This window comes from Onthophagus taurus, chromosome 7 (genome assembly GCF_036711975.1).
Source record: "Onthophagus taurus isolate NC chromosome 7, IU_Otau_3.0, whole genome shotgun sequence".
In the NCBI taxonomy this organism is placed as follows: domain Eukaryota; kingdom Metazoa; phylum Arthropoda; class Insecta; order Coleoptera; family Scarabaeidae; genus Onthophagus; species Onthophagus taurus.
The window spans coordinates 35,853,333-35,872,535 of record NC_091972.1 but is presented as its reverse complement, the minus strand read 5'-3'; the positions used below and the strand labels follow the sequence as shown (position 1 = coordinate 35,872,535).

General features: G+C 33.0%; 1 protein-coding gene across 1 annotated transcript; it reads right to left on the bottom strand.

Annotated features, from left to right (window-relative positions):
• Positions 1 to 1,147: 1,147 nt before the first annotated feature.
• Positions 1,148 to 17,559, bottom strand: LOC111423915 (uncharacterized). Its single transcript, XM_023057305.2, has 3 exons — positions 17,354 to 17,559; positions 6,214 to 9,473; positions 1,148 to 1,658 (listed from the first exon to the last, which is right to left on the bottom strand). Exons 1-3 carry the CDS (start codon positions 17,378 to 17,380, stop codon positions 1,247 to 1,249), a joined length of 3,699 nt encoding a protein of 1,232 aa, XP_022913073.2. The 5' UTR covers positions 17,381 to 17,559; the 3' UTR covers positions 1,148 to 1,246.
• Between the last annotated feature and the right edge of the window lie 1,644 nt (positions 17,560 to 19,203).

Here is a 19,203-nt window from a genome sequence, read left to right as displayed (position 1 = left end):
CGAGTCTGAAGTTCTTCGGTTATAAAATTTATCATACTTTTGGAATCAATTAATGCTTTGACTTTATGAAACTTTATAATCTTCAATTTCCACCTCAGTGATAGGACAGATAACAGTTAGCAAGGAACTCATTACAGATCCCGTTGTTTCAGGGTCACATGGAAGACTCGGTTTGGAGACAAATTATTGGAATTCAGATGTAATAGCGTATGATGTCTTTGATGGCATATTCGACAAGTGTGAATGGAATTGCACTTATTGGTGGTATGACGAGAGCTTAAGCAATTCTAACATAATTTATGACTGTTCGTGCACGCCAACCATTACGATGGTGTTCATTCATGAAATTTTGAACATTGATATAGGTCTTCAAAGGACAATTCGGAGCCGATTTTCTAAAATAGTATCTAAAAAAAACTTTTACGTATTTTACTTTGTGTGAACAGTTTTCAGTAACTTTAAACTAAGTTATAAGTAACTCTGGGTTACTCTAGAATGCTTGGAATAATTCAGACCAACTCGAAAGTAACTCTGAACTGCTTTGGAGACCTTGAAAAAGCTCTGGTATAGCCTGAACAATTTCGATTCAGAAACTTAGAAGTGTTTGGAATAACTCTTACTTAGTTAGTCTGGATAGTCTTGACTAACATTAACCTAGATAGGAGAAACTCTTAGGTAGTCTGCAAAATTCTACAGCTAACGTGGAAAGTTTGGAATACCTCTAAGCTGCTCTGAAGAGTCTGGAATAACTGTGCTAGCCAATGAGTTTACAATAACTTTGTGTTACTTTCCTAGAGGAACTTAGTACCAGTCACTCCTTCTTCAATAGTAATTTAGGATTCGGCGAATTTCAGATTGAAATCTATCTTTAACTCATATATAAATTTATGTAGCAAAAAAGCAATTCATTATTACTTAAAAGCTTTTTATTACAAAAATACACAAAATTTACAATCTAATATACACTCTTTATGTACAAAAATACTTAGTGTCTTGCAATTTCTTCCACTTATCCTTAATATTTAAGCAAAAAATTCGATTTGATGATAAACCTAAATCAGAATCACTTTTTTTTCTTAATCTTAAATTATACTTCTAATAAAATAAAAAATTAAATTATTTCATCTCTCCTTTCATTTTTGTTTGTTTATATTTATTTAATTTTTTGTTTAGTTAAATCATCAAATTGATTAAATCATTTCATTTTAGTAAACTTTTCATCTTTCCATATCATAATTTAATCGAATCATTTATGATTTGATTCAGTTTTGCTATATCCAGATTCGATTTGAACATGTTCCTCGGAAACTGAAAGATCTTGGCCTGATATATCAACGAAATGTTCGAAGTTTTCCGATCCTTGCGGTTCCAATTCAGCATCCATCGGATCGATAATTGGAATTTTACTGGCAGCTACGTTTTCCGATGCGGCACTCTCCAATTCCAAAGCGTCCCCTTCCACATCCACCCTGTCGATTTCAACTTTTGGGGACGGTATTCGAACTTCAACTAAATTTGATGCTGACGCGTCCGAATCGTTACTATTCGCATCTGCTGCTTCTACAAAAGCCGATGACAGTTCACCGCTCAATTTGCTTACCGATTGTGTTGCAACGTCGTACATGAAAATCTCTTTTTCCTTTGCATTTCCTGAAGGTCTATAAAAATAAAACATAATAATTAAAAAGAGAACAAAAATTGATTGTACAATAATTAATAATTATTAGCAAAGCAAATTTATAGCTGGTTAAAAGCTGTTGGGAGAAATTATTAGTCAAGAATTGAAGGAATCAAAGCAAAAGTGCTCATTTTATATATATATTAATGAGTAAAAATAATGTAGTGTTGGTGCTAAAGCTGCACAAAGATTGATCTGTATGTGGATTAGTGTTTGTGCAAGTTTATCAACTTTGTCCATACAGCTGAGCTGTGTTATCTTGAAAAAAATAGCATCGTGGCGAAAATGTTAACTTTTAGAGTTGAACGTCTTGACAAACTGTTTTATTATGTCAAACTAAGATGTAGTGGAGAAAACATGTCAACACATCTGATCTTAACTGACGAGATACTATGTATATGTGGTACGTATTTGGTATAAGAGAAAAATGCTTAGTATTGCATCCATTTAAAAATCACCAAAGTATATCAAGATATCAGATGAAAAAAGTACAGCCAATAACGACTATTAACCATCACTTCATCATCCTTGATTCACCTCTGATTTCAAAACCCAATCATAGAAAGCGACGAAACGAGTATTTATGCTAAATACTTCGGAATTCTTCCAAACTTCTTAGCGTTGGAGGTAAGCGCTAGATTTTTAACTGATCTATGACATTACAGAATGTTACATGTTGTCAGAATTACAATATTACAGAATGTGCACAACACTCGTTATCAAACTCGTACTTAAAGTCGTTTTTTCCATAGAGAAAAAATCTTACTATACACAACATTTCTTACCCGAGATCATTTGCATTTGTAAACAAACCAGATCATATCATTCACATTTGATCTAATACTTATTTTTTGCAACATTTGGATTTCGTCTTGGTTTGTAGTTGAGTTTGAGCTTGGGGGTTATTTTGACGTGCTTTGAAGTTGAATTACTTTGTAGTTCAGATCCTTAGCGGTTTGATTAACTTCTGGTTATGATCCCTTGGGGATGAATTAATTTGATTTGAAGTTATGTTGAGCTGGTTACAAGTTATGTGTTATCGTCTATACACAGCCAAACGCGAAAAATAATGGATCAACTAGTATTTACTGTTGTACTAATACATAGTTGAAATAAGCATCTTGAAGGAATATGTTAATCGTTTGAATTCTTGCAGTTTCTTGATGAACTTCAATCAAGCAATCACTTTCAGTAAAATAGCATCCTAATTGTTTGCATTCAAATTCTGACTTGAGAACGGAAATGAGAGTGAATGCACAATGGGAAAGTAGAATTGTGAAATGAGGTTTAAGTTTGTGGTCATATGTTAAAGAAAGTGAAGAGGGTGAGGAAGGATAAGGAATGGGGGATTTGGTGGACTGTTGAAAGGTTGGGTGGAAAGTGAAAACAGTTGAGGATAGTGAGGAGCTTTATCAGGAAGGGAAAGACAAGGGTGATGAGGAATTGCACAAGAGGGAGAATTTTGGCAAAGAGGAAAGTTGTGGAGAGGCTAAGTGTGAGAGTGCTAAAAGAACGGATGGATGAAGGAGAGGAGAATGAATAAAAACGGCGTAAGTTGAAGTATGATGACGGACTTGGCTGAACAGTGACTACCTCAGCAAGGTATATTTCAGAAATATTTTCTAACAAGGCCTTGACAAGGCATCAAGGAAAAGTACACAGCAAGACCAAGAACGATCTGAGTACGGTTTTTAAATCTATCAAGATAGTGTGGAGGAGATTTACAATATAGTAGGCGATATAAATGGGGCTACTTGTCACTATGCATGTCCTCCAAAAGCCATCCAAAAGCTCTCCAAATGTTTAGGGCAAGTGTAGATCCTTGATGAACCTTAGTATTGCTCCAAGGTCTTGTTTCCTTATGTCGGTAGATGTCAGACGTAGTTTACCGAAAATTTTGTGTCTTAGGCGGTCTCTGGCGTCGAATTGACACTGTATATATTCAGCAGTCTCTGACTCGTCGTTACGAATGTGGAAGAGATGGCATTTTAGGGGCGCATGGCAGGAAGCCTGAGAGCGCCCTTAGATTCCCTTTGCTGAGGCATAAAACGTCTTTAGTTTTGTTTTGCGACGTCATACTCTTTACTTGTTTGTGACCTGGAACGTTTCCAGCGTAAGGAGACCTCCTAACTATTGATTACCTGTGTTAAGTACCTTTTTTGTAGTCCACAAATGGGTTGGGCGTTTACGCTGCTTCTTTGGCCAGCTTGTCCACCTTTTCATTGCCCTCAATATCTCTGTGGCCTAGAACCCACCATAGAGTATATAGGGTAGGATATAACCTTAGGGATTGATAAACTTAGGGATTGCAGAATTGTTGTTAGAGTTTGTGGAGAAAAAGACTAAGAAAGTTGAACGACAGATTGGGGTTAAAAGAGTAAATCAAATCAACAATGTAAGAGATCGAATATCCAAAGGTTTGTATTATTGAGTGTTAGCAACGGACGTGCGTAAGGTTCCAGGTTATGATAAATGTTGTGGTTGTATGGAATGAATGAGTGGTTTGGAAGTTTGAGAGATAAGTTCAATAAGGAAAATGTCTTGGTTGCAGGCTTATGCCGAAGATCCTACCATCCTAATGGCTGATGTAAGCTTTGTGAGTAATGGGTAAAAATGCGTAAAGCTCAATATGCTGGAATGTACAAGGAATACTATTCAAAAATATCCAGGATAGGGTGAGGTTAAAACAAATATTTAAAAATCTGGAATAATGATAAATCCTGTATTATCTTTGATTATATATAATATGGATTGAGCTAACTGAATATATCTACTAACAAAAATGTTGCTCAAGGTGAATAGACGCAGATGGAAAGTGATAATGTGAAAGTGTAACAAAGATAGATATATTATATGTCAGTACGCTTCTATATCTATCTCACTTCTATCAGTACACCCATTATATGGCAGTACGCTTCTATGTCTATCTCGGTTCGATCACCTTGCGCAAGCTATCTCTCTCGTTGGCTCAATCCATATTATATATAATCAAAGTGTATTATTCATCATGGAACAAGTGAAGTGTGTCAATTGTGTCAATTGTCAAGTGATAGCTAGGGAGAAATGAGATGTGAGCCGGGAAATAAAAAAGTTTTGATGTCTGCGCTGTTGTAAGGAGTAGAAGTTTGAGGAGTTAGGCTTCTTCTCTTGTGGGTAAAGCTACGCTTAGGAAGTGGAAGAGATTGAAAGACGGGAAAGAAAGCGCTGCGCTCATTAAGATAAACGGGCAAATTGCAATAATGTTTTCGTGAAATCGGACGGGACCATAGAATTGTTGATGATGAAGGTTGTGTAATATATGCGGATAAGACATAAGAAGAGTTTTGACTAAAATTGTGTAGGAGGAGAGGTACAAACTTAGGAAGTATAGATGGGGGAACTGATGACCAAAACCTCACGAGACTACAAATACATAATCTACAACGATTATTGTTTTTAAATGGATGTTAAATAACAAAGAAAGAAGCTGGCAAGTTAATGAGATTATTAAGCGATTCCAGGAAGCACGGGCTGAGAGACAGAGTGTGAGATGAAAGTTGGATGAGAGCAGAAGATGACAACACGAAAAGAACAGATAATGTAGTCAGAATATGAAAGGCGAATGCGGTAGTTAGGAATCAATAGAAGAAAGGTGAGTAGAGAAGTGGAAGAAGGAATTTTAAACAGAGAAAGAAGTGTATGTAGATATAGCACGGGATGATGGATTGGTGGAATAACCACGATGATACGAGATATTTAATTTTTTACTGAATATAGATCATTCAATCTGAACTTGAAGAAATTAAGATTAGAAGATAGAGATAGATGATATGATAGGAAAGTCACATAAATGAGTCACATAACTACTGCATGATACGGCAGGTATGTTTAGAACAACCTGTTTCAAATTTGGGGTCATATTCGTGAGATGTCAAGGATTTGCCTGCTTTACACATATAAGTGAAGTCATGGTGCACAATACTCCAATATACTTTTTACACACATTTTTAGTTCAAAATTAGTCACTCCAAAGAGTTTTTGGAATTTAACTATAAATGTTCTTTAAAGCAACATCTTCTTGTAACTCAATTATTTCCAGTTTTATTAGTCCATACAACATTGGGCGTCAGATAAAAACTATTTTATATTGCTAAATGGTGCTGAATTCAGGAGTATTACATTCAATTTCTAATCATAAAAAGCAAATGTCTGTGTCAGATAACTCGACGATATTTTTGTATTCGTGCCAAATTATGAAGAAGTTAAAAATACTTATGACAAAAAGGTAGACCACAAATAAGAACACAAGCTGATTTGTTTGCTAATTTGGTACCTAAAATTAATTAATTAATTATGGTTTCTACGATGATATCTCTATTAGGAATAAAACTATTTAAATGAGTAAAAGTTGATTTTGATAACAAACAGCCATTTTTGATATCATCTAGAAAATAGCTTTAAATATAAAAACTACAATAATACCATTAAATTTTACGAAAAACTGAAATTACAATAAAATCTAATTACCAATTATAAAATTAAAAATTAAAACTTACTCAGTTACTAGCAATATAACAGCTTGATGATTTGCCGACGTTTTATTCTCATTCTCCAAAAATCGGATATAATTTTCTTTAGAAGGATCGTCCAATAATCTCTTCAAAGGCGATTCTTTCGGAAACTGTAACCCTTCCAACTCAGCAGCTCTTTTAACCTTTCGTTTTTCAAATTCATAATCGACCGGAGCCAAAACGACTACACTACTAATTTTCTTCCCTTTCAATTCCGGGATATCAGGAATTGGAAATTGCGCCCCATTAACCTTCAACGGAAGATATCGGTTGTAAGATTCATTCAACGTAACCGGTTCGGTCGTTTTTGCATCATCTTTAATATACTTTTTCGGCACTTCCTTTCCCTCCGAACTCTCCGGATCGTATCGAACAACTTTCATTTCAACGGCCGGTACTTTAACCTCTTCATTGCTCGAAGCTGCAACTTCTTGATCTGATTCTTGATCATCGATTTTTTTAGTAGAAATTGATTTCGGAGGTGCTACGATTGATGGAACCGGAGCACTTCCCGACGCTAATTGAGCGGCTCCCCCAGCACCATAAAAGTTTGCAAGTTGATCAGGTGGGAGTGCGGAAAGTGGGATATCACCAACTTTATCATAATCCAAAACAGAGATATCCGCGTTATTTAAAATTCCTGACGACAACAATTGTTGACGTAAATCATCGGGAACCTCATCAGGAAGTTGTAAATTAAGAACTTTTGGGTCTTTAGTTGTTGTTGTGGATTCGGTCGTTGTTGGAGATTTAGGTGAAGCTGTCGTTGATTGATATCTAATTCTTTGAGTCGTCGTACTTGGTGGATCTAACAATGTTGGTCCTCGAGGATGATTAGCAAGTAATTCTTGGAATTGTTGTTCAGCAAATGATTGTTGACTTTGTTGAGAATCAAAGTTCAACGAATCAAATTGCGGTCGTTGACGCTGAGCTAATTGAGGTAGTTGTTGGTGTTGATGTTGAAATTGTCTTAAAAACTGTTCGTTTTGTTTTGTATCAACATCCACAGGTTTACCTTTATTATCGTTTTGATACGTTGATTGTTGAAATTGTCTTAAAAACTGTTCGTTTTGTTTTGTATCAACATCCGTAGGTTTACCTTTGTTATCGTTTTGATACGTTGATTGTTGAAATTGTTGTTGGAGTCTTTGTCTGTGTTGTTCGCGGTTTAAAAAGTTTTGTTGAGTTTGAGACTGGGTCGAAGCAGATTGTAACGGAAGACTTTGAGGGGGTTGATTTTGTTGAATATTTTGATTCTCGGTAAATTGAATTTTTTGATGTTGACCATTTGGGTTAACTTGATAATGTTGTTCGTATTTTGGCAAAGAATGGATTAATTCACCACCTGGTGGAATTATATGTTGATTCTGATTTGCATCTTTGTTAAATTCATTTTGTTGATGATGTTGATTTTGATCTCTAAATTGATTATTTGGTTCTTCCCTAAATTGTTGTTGATTTTGATTTTGTTGATGATTTTGAATTTGTTGATTTTGAATCTGTTGATGTTGTAATTGTTGTTGCTGGAATTGTTGCAACTCTTGTTGTTTTCTAAATTCTTGTTGTTTCCTAAACTCATCTTCTTGCTGCTTACTTTGTTGTTGTTTCAAATCATCTTGATTCGGACCAAATTGTTGCCCAAATTGGGGTCCAAATTCTAATTTTTGATTCTTAACTTGCTCTTGATTGAATTGCTCACGATTATTATTTCCATCGGGATTAAAATTAATCTGATTTTGAGGAACGGGTAATTGTTGAGCAAAACCATTTTCAAACTGGCTAATATGAGGTGGAAAATTTTGATTAAAATTAACGGGGGGTTGATTTGGTGGTCTTATTGGAAAATGAGGATGTGGTTTAGGAAATGTCGGAGTTTGTACTCTAACTTGATCGAACGGTTGATAAGGTACTGGTTGTCTAAAATTTGTGGGAGGAATTATTACTTGGGATTGTTGTTTGAAATAGTTATAATTTTGAAAAACTGGTCTGTTATGATTCGGGAGTTGTTGAGTAAACGGTGGAGTTCTTGGAATTTGATGAGGTTGAGAATGAGGTAATTGCTGATTTTGAGGAATTTGAGATGATTGGGAATGGGAAATTTGAGATGATTGAGAAATTTGAGATTGTTGATTTTGTGTTGGATTAAAATTAGATTGTGGGCGAAAACTTATATGAGGAGGACTTTGTGGAGGAAGAACTGGATGTAATGGAGGTGGTTGTGGATGATTTTGTTGATTAATTGGTCGATTTTGCAAATTAATTTGATTATGTGTTGGATTGGGTCCTCCTTGTACGTGTCTGATTGAAGAAATTGGTGGCCCGTTTGCTGATCCACTTAATCCATGGAACGAATTTTGTTGCGAAGAAAATTGCGGAATTCTTCTCCCAAATTGCGGCGGTTGTTCGAAAGGTGTGTAAGGTTGTGGGATTCTTTGCCTTTCAGTTCTAAACGATCTCTGTTCCTGTGGAAGTGAAACAATAGGCTGAGGTGCTGACTCCTCATTTTCATCATCGTGTTCTTTTTTTTCTTCAATTCCTCCAAATGTGATATGAATTCCTTTGTGAGCATGAAATGTTTCCGATTCAGGTTTAATTATCGCTCTTAAAGTTGTGCTTGGTGGAGGAGCTGATGTAACAAAGTCAGGTAAATGTTCCGGTTTATGAACCACTTCTTCTTCATCTTTAACAACGTGAGGTGAAAGTGCCGGAATTGGTTTTTCATATATAATACTATCCTTTCCTTTACCTCCAGGATTTTTTTTGTATTTTACATAAAAGACTTGAACTTGTTCTTTCTTTTTAGGTGTTGGTGGTGGTTGAATAGGTGGTGGAAGAGTCACATTCGATTCTTTGATAATAATTTCAATAATAGGCTCAGGTTCTTTTATATATACAGGACGCTCAATGACGTGTTTACCATAAATATTTTCAGCTAAATGATTATTATCAGTTTGTAAGTCATTCCCCCCATCACTATGGTTTATTAAGTTTGGATCATACAAAGGATCTCTTTGGGAATATTGCATTAATGGTTCCATTGGGACCGCGTAGGGTGGAGCGGGTACTGATTGAGGTCTTCTATACAATGTTCTTTGTGGAAAAAATCTATTCGGACCGACAGCTATCCTTCTTTCCAACCTATAGTTCTGTGGGTGATGCGTCAGATACTCTAAATTCCTTTTCCCTTTCCTCTTTTTATTATCTTCCGCAGCCGAAGCGGTTGCTAGTAAGCAACAGACGATTGCCTGCAAAACAAAAAAAGAACAACTTTTTAATAGAGAGAGTCGTCTCAGAATGTATCAAAGAGAGAGACGTCATACCCTAAGAGGACTGTGCTTAATGGTACAAGTTTCTAGGATGTAAAAGAATTAGGCTACACGACTGGAACAGACGTTTCACATTTTTCTAGATTTAAAATTAGAGATTTCTTTCTGTTTCTGATTAAAACTGGGGAAATAACAAATTGTCGCGAATATTATTTGTCATTCGTATTGACGAATGTTCTTTGGACGTGAACGTGTTTATTTTTAACAAAATTAAGGTCAGGCCGTATGCAAGTCTTTTGCGGGAGAGGTTTTCGTATAGAAAGTCCGGGTACGTGATGTCATTTCAGCTGGTTATTATAATTGTTTCTGTTTTAAGTTGTGTGGAAAGTCTTCGTCGTCGCTTTTACTTGATCGTTTAATTATATTATATTGCCGGTTACTTCATGTAAATGTTATAATTTCAATACTAAATTATACGATATTAGAGCTTAAAAGGTTTCTTGAATTTTTCTTTAGTATAATTGAAACTTGATTTAATAAAAACTTTTCAAACAATTTTTTTTAATTCTTAAATATTTGTTGAATCATGAGTTAAGCTGCGATCGGCTACGCAAGGGCTGCCAACAGGCATCCCTATGGGCAGAACCAATTTGACAACCAAGCAAGTCGAAAGTATAAGATGGACTTATTACAAGACGATTTCGTATGATTCCTCCACAAACTTACACTTAGCGGAAAGATTGCTCAACATCAAAGTAAAAGATCATGAAGCTACGTATAAGGCTCTTGGGAAGGTGGATAAAGCAGCCAACAGAATGGAATTCGAATGGATAAATGAAGACCTAAAACCAATTATTAAAGACAAATGCAAAAGCATACACCACAAAAGCAGTAAAAATAGAGGTGAGTAACACGAAAGACAATATGTGGCTTAGCAGACGTGTGTATGTGGATAGATCGATGGGAGGGGGTAGAAAGAGAGAAGCTTGGAAGACTATCTCAAGCACTAGGAAAAATTTAAAAGAAAAAACTAATCTATCTCTCATAAACAGTGACGATTGGATAAAACATTTCCAGAATGTACTTAAAAAACACATAAATGTATATAAGATAAACATGAACGTAACAGAAGACGACGGTGGTGAAGAAACAGCCCTAAACACAATGCGAAGAAACATAAAGCTTCAGTCTTTTTACCTAAAAGGGAGATCAAACATACCAGACGGGTGGAAACATGCATGCATAACTCTGGATTCATAAAAAGGATTGACAAGACTACCAGTTCGGCTTTACAGGCGTGTATTACATACAAAGATGGAAGATGAATGGAATGATATAGAAGAACAAAGTGATTTTAGAACTACCAGCTACCATGCACAGGTAACCTATTTTGTTTGAGACAATTTATAGAAAAACACTATGTCAAATCAAATCAAACTATGTCAGAAAGTTTCCCAGCTACTAAACGCTTGGGAAATTTGGGCGGCTGCCAAATGAGAGTGTGCGAAGAGCTTGTGGTGGTCTAAAGCAATAAGGAAATGCATAGAACGCAGAATATACCAATCTATAATAAAAGTTATTGCATTGTATTGCTCTGAAATTTAGGGAATCTTAAAAAAATATGACGCCATCACATTACAAATAGTGTCATTATAGAAATAATAAACGCATACGGAGACAGCAATAACAGATTAGGAAAAAAGGTTGACATAGAATGGCATTTGAATACAATAGAAGAGAATAGATGACAGATCAGGCGGTGGATTCCTCCAGAAAGCATAGAAGAGGAATGTCGTGAAAAAGATGATGACGACTAGACAATTGATCATGGTGGTTACACAGGAAAGAAGAAAATAGAGTGTGGTTGCGAGAAAAGACGCATACAATGATGATGATGATGAATTTTTCAAACCAAGATTTTAACTGAAAAATTAACTGAAAATTAGAGAGTTTATTTTTAACCATACTCAAAGAAATCGATTTTTCACGAATTACGAGTATTAAAATGGATGCAGAAAATTAAAAAAAAATTCAGAAATTTCTAGAAAACTAAAAGTACTTAATTTTTCAAAACAAACTTGAAAATTAGATAGTTTAGTGGATAATTGGTGGTAGTTTTATAAACATCTATCAATTAATTGATTTTTCATGTATTATTGAAATGAATCCAGTAAAAATGAATTGTCAGAAATTTCGATGGATTTAAAAAGTTGGTATCTCAGCAAATAAATGTGATATTTCAAAATTCCGAGAAATCAGATTATCACGAATTATTAAAATGAATCCAGAAAAACAGAAAATTGTAAGAAATTTCGAAGAGTTTAAATATTTATTTCTGAAAAACTAAAGGTAGTTTTTTTAAACGAACTTTTTCATTGCATATTAAATACGTTAATTGATAATTGATGGTAATTTGATAATCGTTTACGAAGTAATCGATTCTTCATAAATTATGAAAACAGAGCTAGTTAAATTGAACGTTGTCAAAAATGTCAATGAATTTTAAATTTTTTATTGCAATAACTAAAAGCGATTTTTCAAAACGGAATTAGTCACTGGAAAGTAAACAGTTTTATTGATAATTGGTGGAAATTTCATAATCGTATTTTAAGCAATCGATTTTTCACCAATTATTAAAATGTATCAATGTTATATCAAAGAATTTAAAAATACATAACTTAACTAATAAAAATGATATCTCAAAACACACTTTTTCATTGAAAGTGGGTACTTTACTTGATAATTAAGAATGATATTATATAAAAATTCGTATAATTCAAAATCTGCAATAATTATTAAAATGAAAAATAGAAACTTTTAAGAAATTTCGAATTGTACCTACTTTGTCATTGGAAATTAGATACTTTAATTGATAATTGGTGGTAATTTTAAAAACATTTCTCAAGTTATCAATTTTATATATACAGGTGTTTCATAATATATGCACAGGACTTCAGCTAAGTTTTTTGCGGGAAAAAATTTGTTAAAGTCAATTTTTTGAAATAAAAATTTTTACTAAAACGTTAGAATAACTGTTATAACTGTTGATATCCATGTTGCACGTTTCGTTTAAATATTAAAATATTAAACAAATAAATATAACTTCTTATCTTGCAAAATTCAATTTATTTTAACGGAACCGGTTTCGACTAGTTTTACTTTGTCATCTTCAGCCGAATCTACAATTATATATTAATTACTTTTAATAATTAAAAATTAAAATTCTTATAGAACTTACGGTCAATAAAATAAAATTAACATCACAAAGAACAGACATATAAAATACATTTTAAAAATATGAAATTACACTTTAAAATACAACATATAAATAAATAAACTGTAAAAAGACAAAAACTACACAAGTTTTTTCACAAACGATATATAAAATAACACTAAAATGGACGACCTTTAAAACTTGTATGAAAGACACATGCCAAGATAGAAACAGGTAAACGAAATGAAAAAGCAAAATCAAATATTTCTTAGACATTGAAAAAGCGGTGTAAACTTCATATCCAGTTGATCATTTAACATGATGTAGTTTTTATTTTTACTGTTTTTTGAAATTTCTTATGCTTTTAAGTCACAAAAGCAAACGTTAACGTCATAATTGCATAATTAAAAAAAACAATTACAAATCATACACATTGACTGTCTAACACGCAAGAAAATTCCCGGAGTGTTCCGAATTATGTCGCAAGATACAACAATGCGCTCTCTTAATTGGTCAACATTTTCAACGGGAGTAGGGTAGACTATGGTTTTCAGATGGCCCCAAAAAAAATCTAAACAATTAAGTTCAGGAGATCGCGGTGGCCAAGGGTGCGGACCTCCTTGACCGATCCAACGGTCTGGGTATTCGTTGTCCAAGTATTGGCGAGCAAGCAAACTAAAGTGGCCCGGAGCTCCATCATGCATAAAGTACATGTTTTGTTTTACTTGAAGCGGTACATCTTCGAGCAGTTCCGGCAGTACTTCTTTTAGAAATTGTCGATAATCTGCATCGTTTAATTTGTTCGGTAAAAAATGTGGGCCTATCAAATAATCACCGACGATGACAGCCCAAACAATTACGGAAAATTGTTGCTGATGATGGCCTTCTGCAATTTCATGTGGATTTTCTTCTGCCCATATGTGGTAAACAGAACTTCGGCTTCAAACTCAGGATTTTGAGCTATTTTGTCTTGCATCCATGTACAAAAAGCCAATCTTGGCGGATAATCTGTTGGCAATAAGGCTTGTACTCTTTGGATATGGTAGGGATACAAAAGTTGCTTTTTCAAAATTCTCCAAACCGGCGAGTGAGATTAAGTTGTGAGCAATTTTTCTGGTACTTGTGGTCGGATTTTCACCAATTTCGTTGAGGACAGTCTCTTCTACTTGGGGATTTGCAACTTCCATAGGCCACCCATTATCAGCAGTATTCCTTTTAAAACTTCCATTAAGGTTTCCCATAGTCGTTGGTGAATGCGTAGAAACAAGTTATGGTGTGGTACTGGGCGATCAGGATGTCTTTCCTTTTTTCCGTAAAGGTAATGCATTTCGCACATTTCAGCGTTTGTGTGATTCATTTTTAATTTTGTAATATAAGTTTACTTTTTGCAGGTGCAAACTAATTGTTACTTTGACAGGAGATAGCTTTTGTTATAAAATTTAAGGCTTACTTGTTAAAAATAAATTATACAATTTTTTACACAAATGCTGAAATGTGTGAAATGCGTTACCTTTACGGTTTGGAGAATTTTGAAAAGACAACTTTTGTATCATTTTTTCATTTTTTCATTTTTTTTATTTTGCAAATATGAAGTTAACGCTTGCTTTTGTTACTTGTTGTAACGTTTACATAAATTTTGTTTAATTGTAAAATAAAATTGTTATTTAAAAAATTGACCATGTTTTTCAACATAAAAGTTGATTTTTCTAGAAAACGGTCAACTTTAGAGCTCATGACCTACAGTATCTTTTTTGTGTAGAAAACATTGACGATTCAAATGGGGCTCTCAAAACCGTACTTTTTTCAGTGGCGTAGAAGTTGGGGAGAAAAACAACCACTACCCCTTCAAAATCTTCACCAATTATAACTTTAAAAAAATTTTTTCTCGCACAAAACTTAGCTATTATGTGTAGAAAATGTTTACAAACGCTGTTTTCTGTAAGATAAACGGTTCCGGAGATATTCGCAAAAAATTTCATTAAATTTCAACACCCTGTATCTCGAAAATGGTGCATTTTAAAGGGTAAGCTGATAGACTTTTTTTTTTTAATTTTTGTACAACCTATCACATCATGACATACATTATGAAATAGTATGTATATTATTAAAATGCATCCAGTAAAATGAAGGATGATGTCAGAACTTTTAAGAGATTTTTCAAAACGAATCTTTTTACTGTATAATCGAACATATATAATGTAAGTTTTCCATTTTTCATGAATTATTAAAGTGGAATCAATAAGTCTAAACGTTGTCAGAAATATTACCTAACTTATTTTATGACAAATTATTTCTATTTATGAGTTGAATTCGAAATTCTTTCGGTTTTACATGGTTTAGACGAGAAAAGAGTGAAAAAGGTAAAACGCAAAATTAAAAGTCAAATCAATTTTCTTTTAAAAACTCTATGACATTACAAATAATAATTAAAAGTCCCATAAATAAAAATTTCATTTTATGAAAGTATGAAATTGAATTTTGAGTAGCACGCAAGAAATCCATCATTTTCTCCGATGTGTATTGTGTCCTATATATTTATACTAATTTGGGTGTGTTTGAATAATAACTGATAAATTTTTATAAAGGCTAACAAATTGTTTTTCTCTAAAACTATTGCAATGGCGGATTTGATAGTATTTGACAAATAGTATTCTTTAACATTAACGAACAGGCGCGTTCTGAAGAAGCCTAGCGCGATGTGCATTAACGTGCAAGTCCAGACTTGTATGTATGACTATGTATATATAAATAATAATGTCATGAAAGAAATTCTTAACTAAAAATGAAAATAATCAACAATAAAGAATATACAAGTCATTAAGTATGGAACCGGCTTAATATTTCCAAAAGTACTTGTCGATCAACATGAAATTTGACTAAACAAAATCTTTTGTGAAAATAATTTTCAACTGTTTAGCTGTCAAACTTTTCAAAATGCAGTGCCAACTAGATTTTTTTTAATTAGTACCATTAATAGGAATTTTCCACACGGTTTTTTTACATAACTTTCAATTTGGCGCCTCGGACATGATATTGTCGATGTATCAGCATTTACTACGAATTCGGAACATTAAAAAACCGTGTGGCACATTCTCACCATAGGAGGCACGATTTCACCCTATTTCACGGTACCTTATTGACATCATTCGAAAGCCTATTTTACTCTGCATTCGAGACTGTAATTATTTTTATCAAAACATTTTTGAAAATTATTAATTTTTTAATTTCCCTGTGAACAATATAGAAATGGAATTCAACGTTATCTTCCCAATTATTGTTTGAACAATTTTTAATTCGTTTTAATTAAAATATTTTTCAAATAGAATTCGAAATAATCCATTTAATAAAATAATACCACACTAAAGAATTATTTGAAAGGTTACTTAAAGCTCCGCTCACTTCACTGCTCTTTGACTGACACTAATTCCGTTATTCAAGACTGCGGAAACGTTATGAGAGCAACAATGGTTAAAAAGTTGTATCATATGTCGTGGAATATATGGCATATAGCGGTGCATATCGTATGCAACTTTCTGTGAATCTTTGTAACCAAAATTTTATCTTAAAATACAACTTTTAATGCAATCATTTTATAAAAATGCATTTAAAAATATTTTGAAAGTTTCGTGTTTTTGTATGAGTTCTTTGATACTTTGAAACTATATAAATACCCTATATATAATTAAAGTTCACCTACAAGTACACTTTTAAGACTTTAATTTGTGATATAGTTTGAGTCATTATTTTCATTAATATTTTTGTGTAAACAACTTATTCTTCAAAATTAAATCGTTAACAACAATATACTTAACGCTTATCTTTTAAATAGACATTTTAAATTTTAATTTGAATTATAAATAAATTTATAGTTCCCAAAATTCAAAAAAAAATTCCCGATTATTCTAAAGTGTTGTGCTTTTGTATGGAATAATTACTTTAGTTATTTTTTCTTTGAAACTAAATTAGTAACCTATATATAATTAAAGTGTACTTAAAAATATATCTTTAAAATTTTAAAATGTGATATAGTTTGTGTCATTATTTTCATTAATATAATTAGAGCGATTCAATCGTTCTTTAAAAATGCTTTTCATCAAAATTAAATCATTAAGCATTATATAACGCAAAGCTCTTATTAAAATAGAGGTTTTAAGCTTTAATTCAGATAGATAGTTTGCGTTATTTCCACAAATTCGTGTCAATTTATTTTGTTGACTCATCCAAAATTCCACTGACATCGTTTAGATTTTTAACTGGGTTGTGCAAAAAATTAACACAATTCTCTTAATATTCAACTTTCTATAATACTCTTATTTATTCAAACATTAGCTATCCAATAGAAATCAATTTAAATTTTATATAAAATCATTCTACTTCATAACCAAATCAAATCTTTATTATTAATTCAATTTATATTATTAACTCAATAAATTAATAAAGAAATTCTATTTTTTTCCGGTTGGATATAAATGAATCTTCAATGAAAGTTTCTCACTAATAAGAGTTTCACTTATTTTTATGAGAGTGCAAAGTTCACACCTTCTTTCCGCCTCATCCATTAAATACCTTCAATTAACACACTATCCATTTAATTAACAGAAAAAAATCTCATGAAATCAAAACGTTTTAACCGCAATAAACTTACAGTTTTGAGCAGCATCTTCAGGTGCATTTTCCTCCACCAAAACCCCAAAATTTCAATAAACTCCAATCAAAATAAAAACGTAATAAATAATTATAATTCAAAAAAATTGTTCACACTATACTCATCACCACAAAAACTACTCAAACCTCGAGCACGTCATGACGTCACGATTAGGTTGCTCTTCGGTGGACAAATCATTAAGAACTGACTCAAATCCTCCAAGAAATGATGAGAGGAAGACCTGCATCAGCTTCCTCTTCTTTACTTTTGTGTACAGAGGGGATACAAGAAGTCACAACGAAAGAGAAAGAGAGAACGAAGCCGGTCGACTTCACGCGGTGTGGGAAGAAAAGTATCGGTAGAAAGTTTTCTTCTTCGGGGCTTCGTTGAGAGGATCAGAAACGTTCACCGAAATACTTACGGAAATTATTTTGAGATGAGGAGTTTATTGTTTGAATTGTGATGAAGACGACTTCGCTTCTGGAAGATGTTGAAATCTTCGATTTAAACGATTCGATTTCAAAATAATTTAGGGGGAGGGAAGTTATTACGATGTGGTTTTAATTTCAAAATTTAATTGTTGGTCGTGGTTTAAAGATGATTGTTTTTAGGAAAAGAAAAAGGTCTCATGAGTATCAAACAAAAAAACAATCAATCTAATTTTATGGGTTAATTATAAATTAGTTGCAATAACACAATGAAATTTCAAAAATTAATGGATGTAATTTCTGGATGATTGATGAAATATTTGATTTGAAGAAGAAATTAAATTAAACAAAAAGCTTTTTCAATTTTAAATTAACTAGGAGAATTCAATTAATTTAATTTAGAGTAATTTATGTGAAGAAATCTTTGAAATTGAAAATGAACAAGTTTTTTGATTGGGTTAAATTAAGAAGTTGAATTCATCGCCGTTACACAATGCACCATTTGAAAGGTTATGATTCGAAATGTTTAAGCTCGATGGTGTTTCGGATACGGGAATTTTACGAGTCTTTGTTAAGGAATTCCCAGCTTCTTCTTTTCCTTTTTCGTCTGCTTAGGTAGACACAATACAATCATACCATCTTCCTAATTTAGTAAACGCATAACTGACATCTTGGCAAATACAATTTTCCCATCTATGGACTTATAGAGAAATCTACCGTACGTTATATAACGTATGAAGACCGAAGGCGTTTTATCTTTGACAAATCCGCAATCCAAAATTGTACTTTCACTTTTAGTTTCTTTAGAACGGCGAGTTTATCGCCTCTTAAAACATTTAAAAGGTGATTAGACCTTTAAGTTTTTTCAAATTTTGTTTGTTAAGCTTATACAGGAAATCTATATTTATATTGTTAATGAAAAAGAAATATTTTGGTGTTTTATGTGCTGTAGAAATAGTGTACAAACTGTAGAAACTGAAACTACCATAAATACGAGTTAAGAAAAATCGTAAAACGTAGTGTTGAGGTGATTTTACAATAAAATCTAGGTCAGTGGTCCAACTTATCTAGTAGTAGCTCGGTGTTGTATACGATGTGGTACACAAGACCCGGGTATCGATATATCACTATAGAATACTGATTGGATAACGATACCCACGGTTCGCTCGCGCCGGACCAGGACTGGTTTTCAAACCGTTTTCTTACCTGGTCTCCTCGCGAGAAGAATGTGTTTGTAAAGAAGTTTCTATTGAAGAAGAGAAAATTGCTGAGGATAAGATGTACAATTGCCTGGAGATATTTTATTTTAATCAAGATGCTTAGAATCAAAATATATGTAGAGAAATGTTATTACAAAATTATTTTTTTTAAACCAGACATTCTCTTGGCTTCAAACTATGTTTTTATCCATTATTACTTAAC

What these genes read in the sequence shown, in the direction of transcription:
- LOC111423915 (XM_023057305.2), bottom strand. Translation starts at nt 17,380, where the DNA reads ATGCACCTGAAGATGCTGCTCAAAACT. An exon ending in TGAAGATGCTGCTCAAAACT is followed by an intron (nt 9,474 to 17,353) that starts GTAAGTTTATTG and finishes TTTGTTTTGCAG; the next exon opens with GCAATCGTCTGTTGCTTACT. An exon ending in GTTATATTGCTAGTAACTGA is followed by an intron (nt 1,659 to 6,213) that starts GTAAGTTTTAAT and finishes TTATTTTTATAG; the next exon opens with ACCTTCAGGAAATGCAAAGG.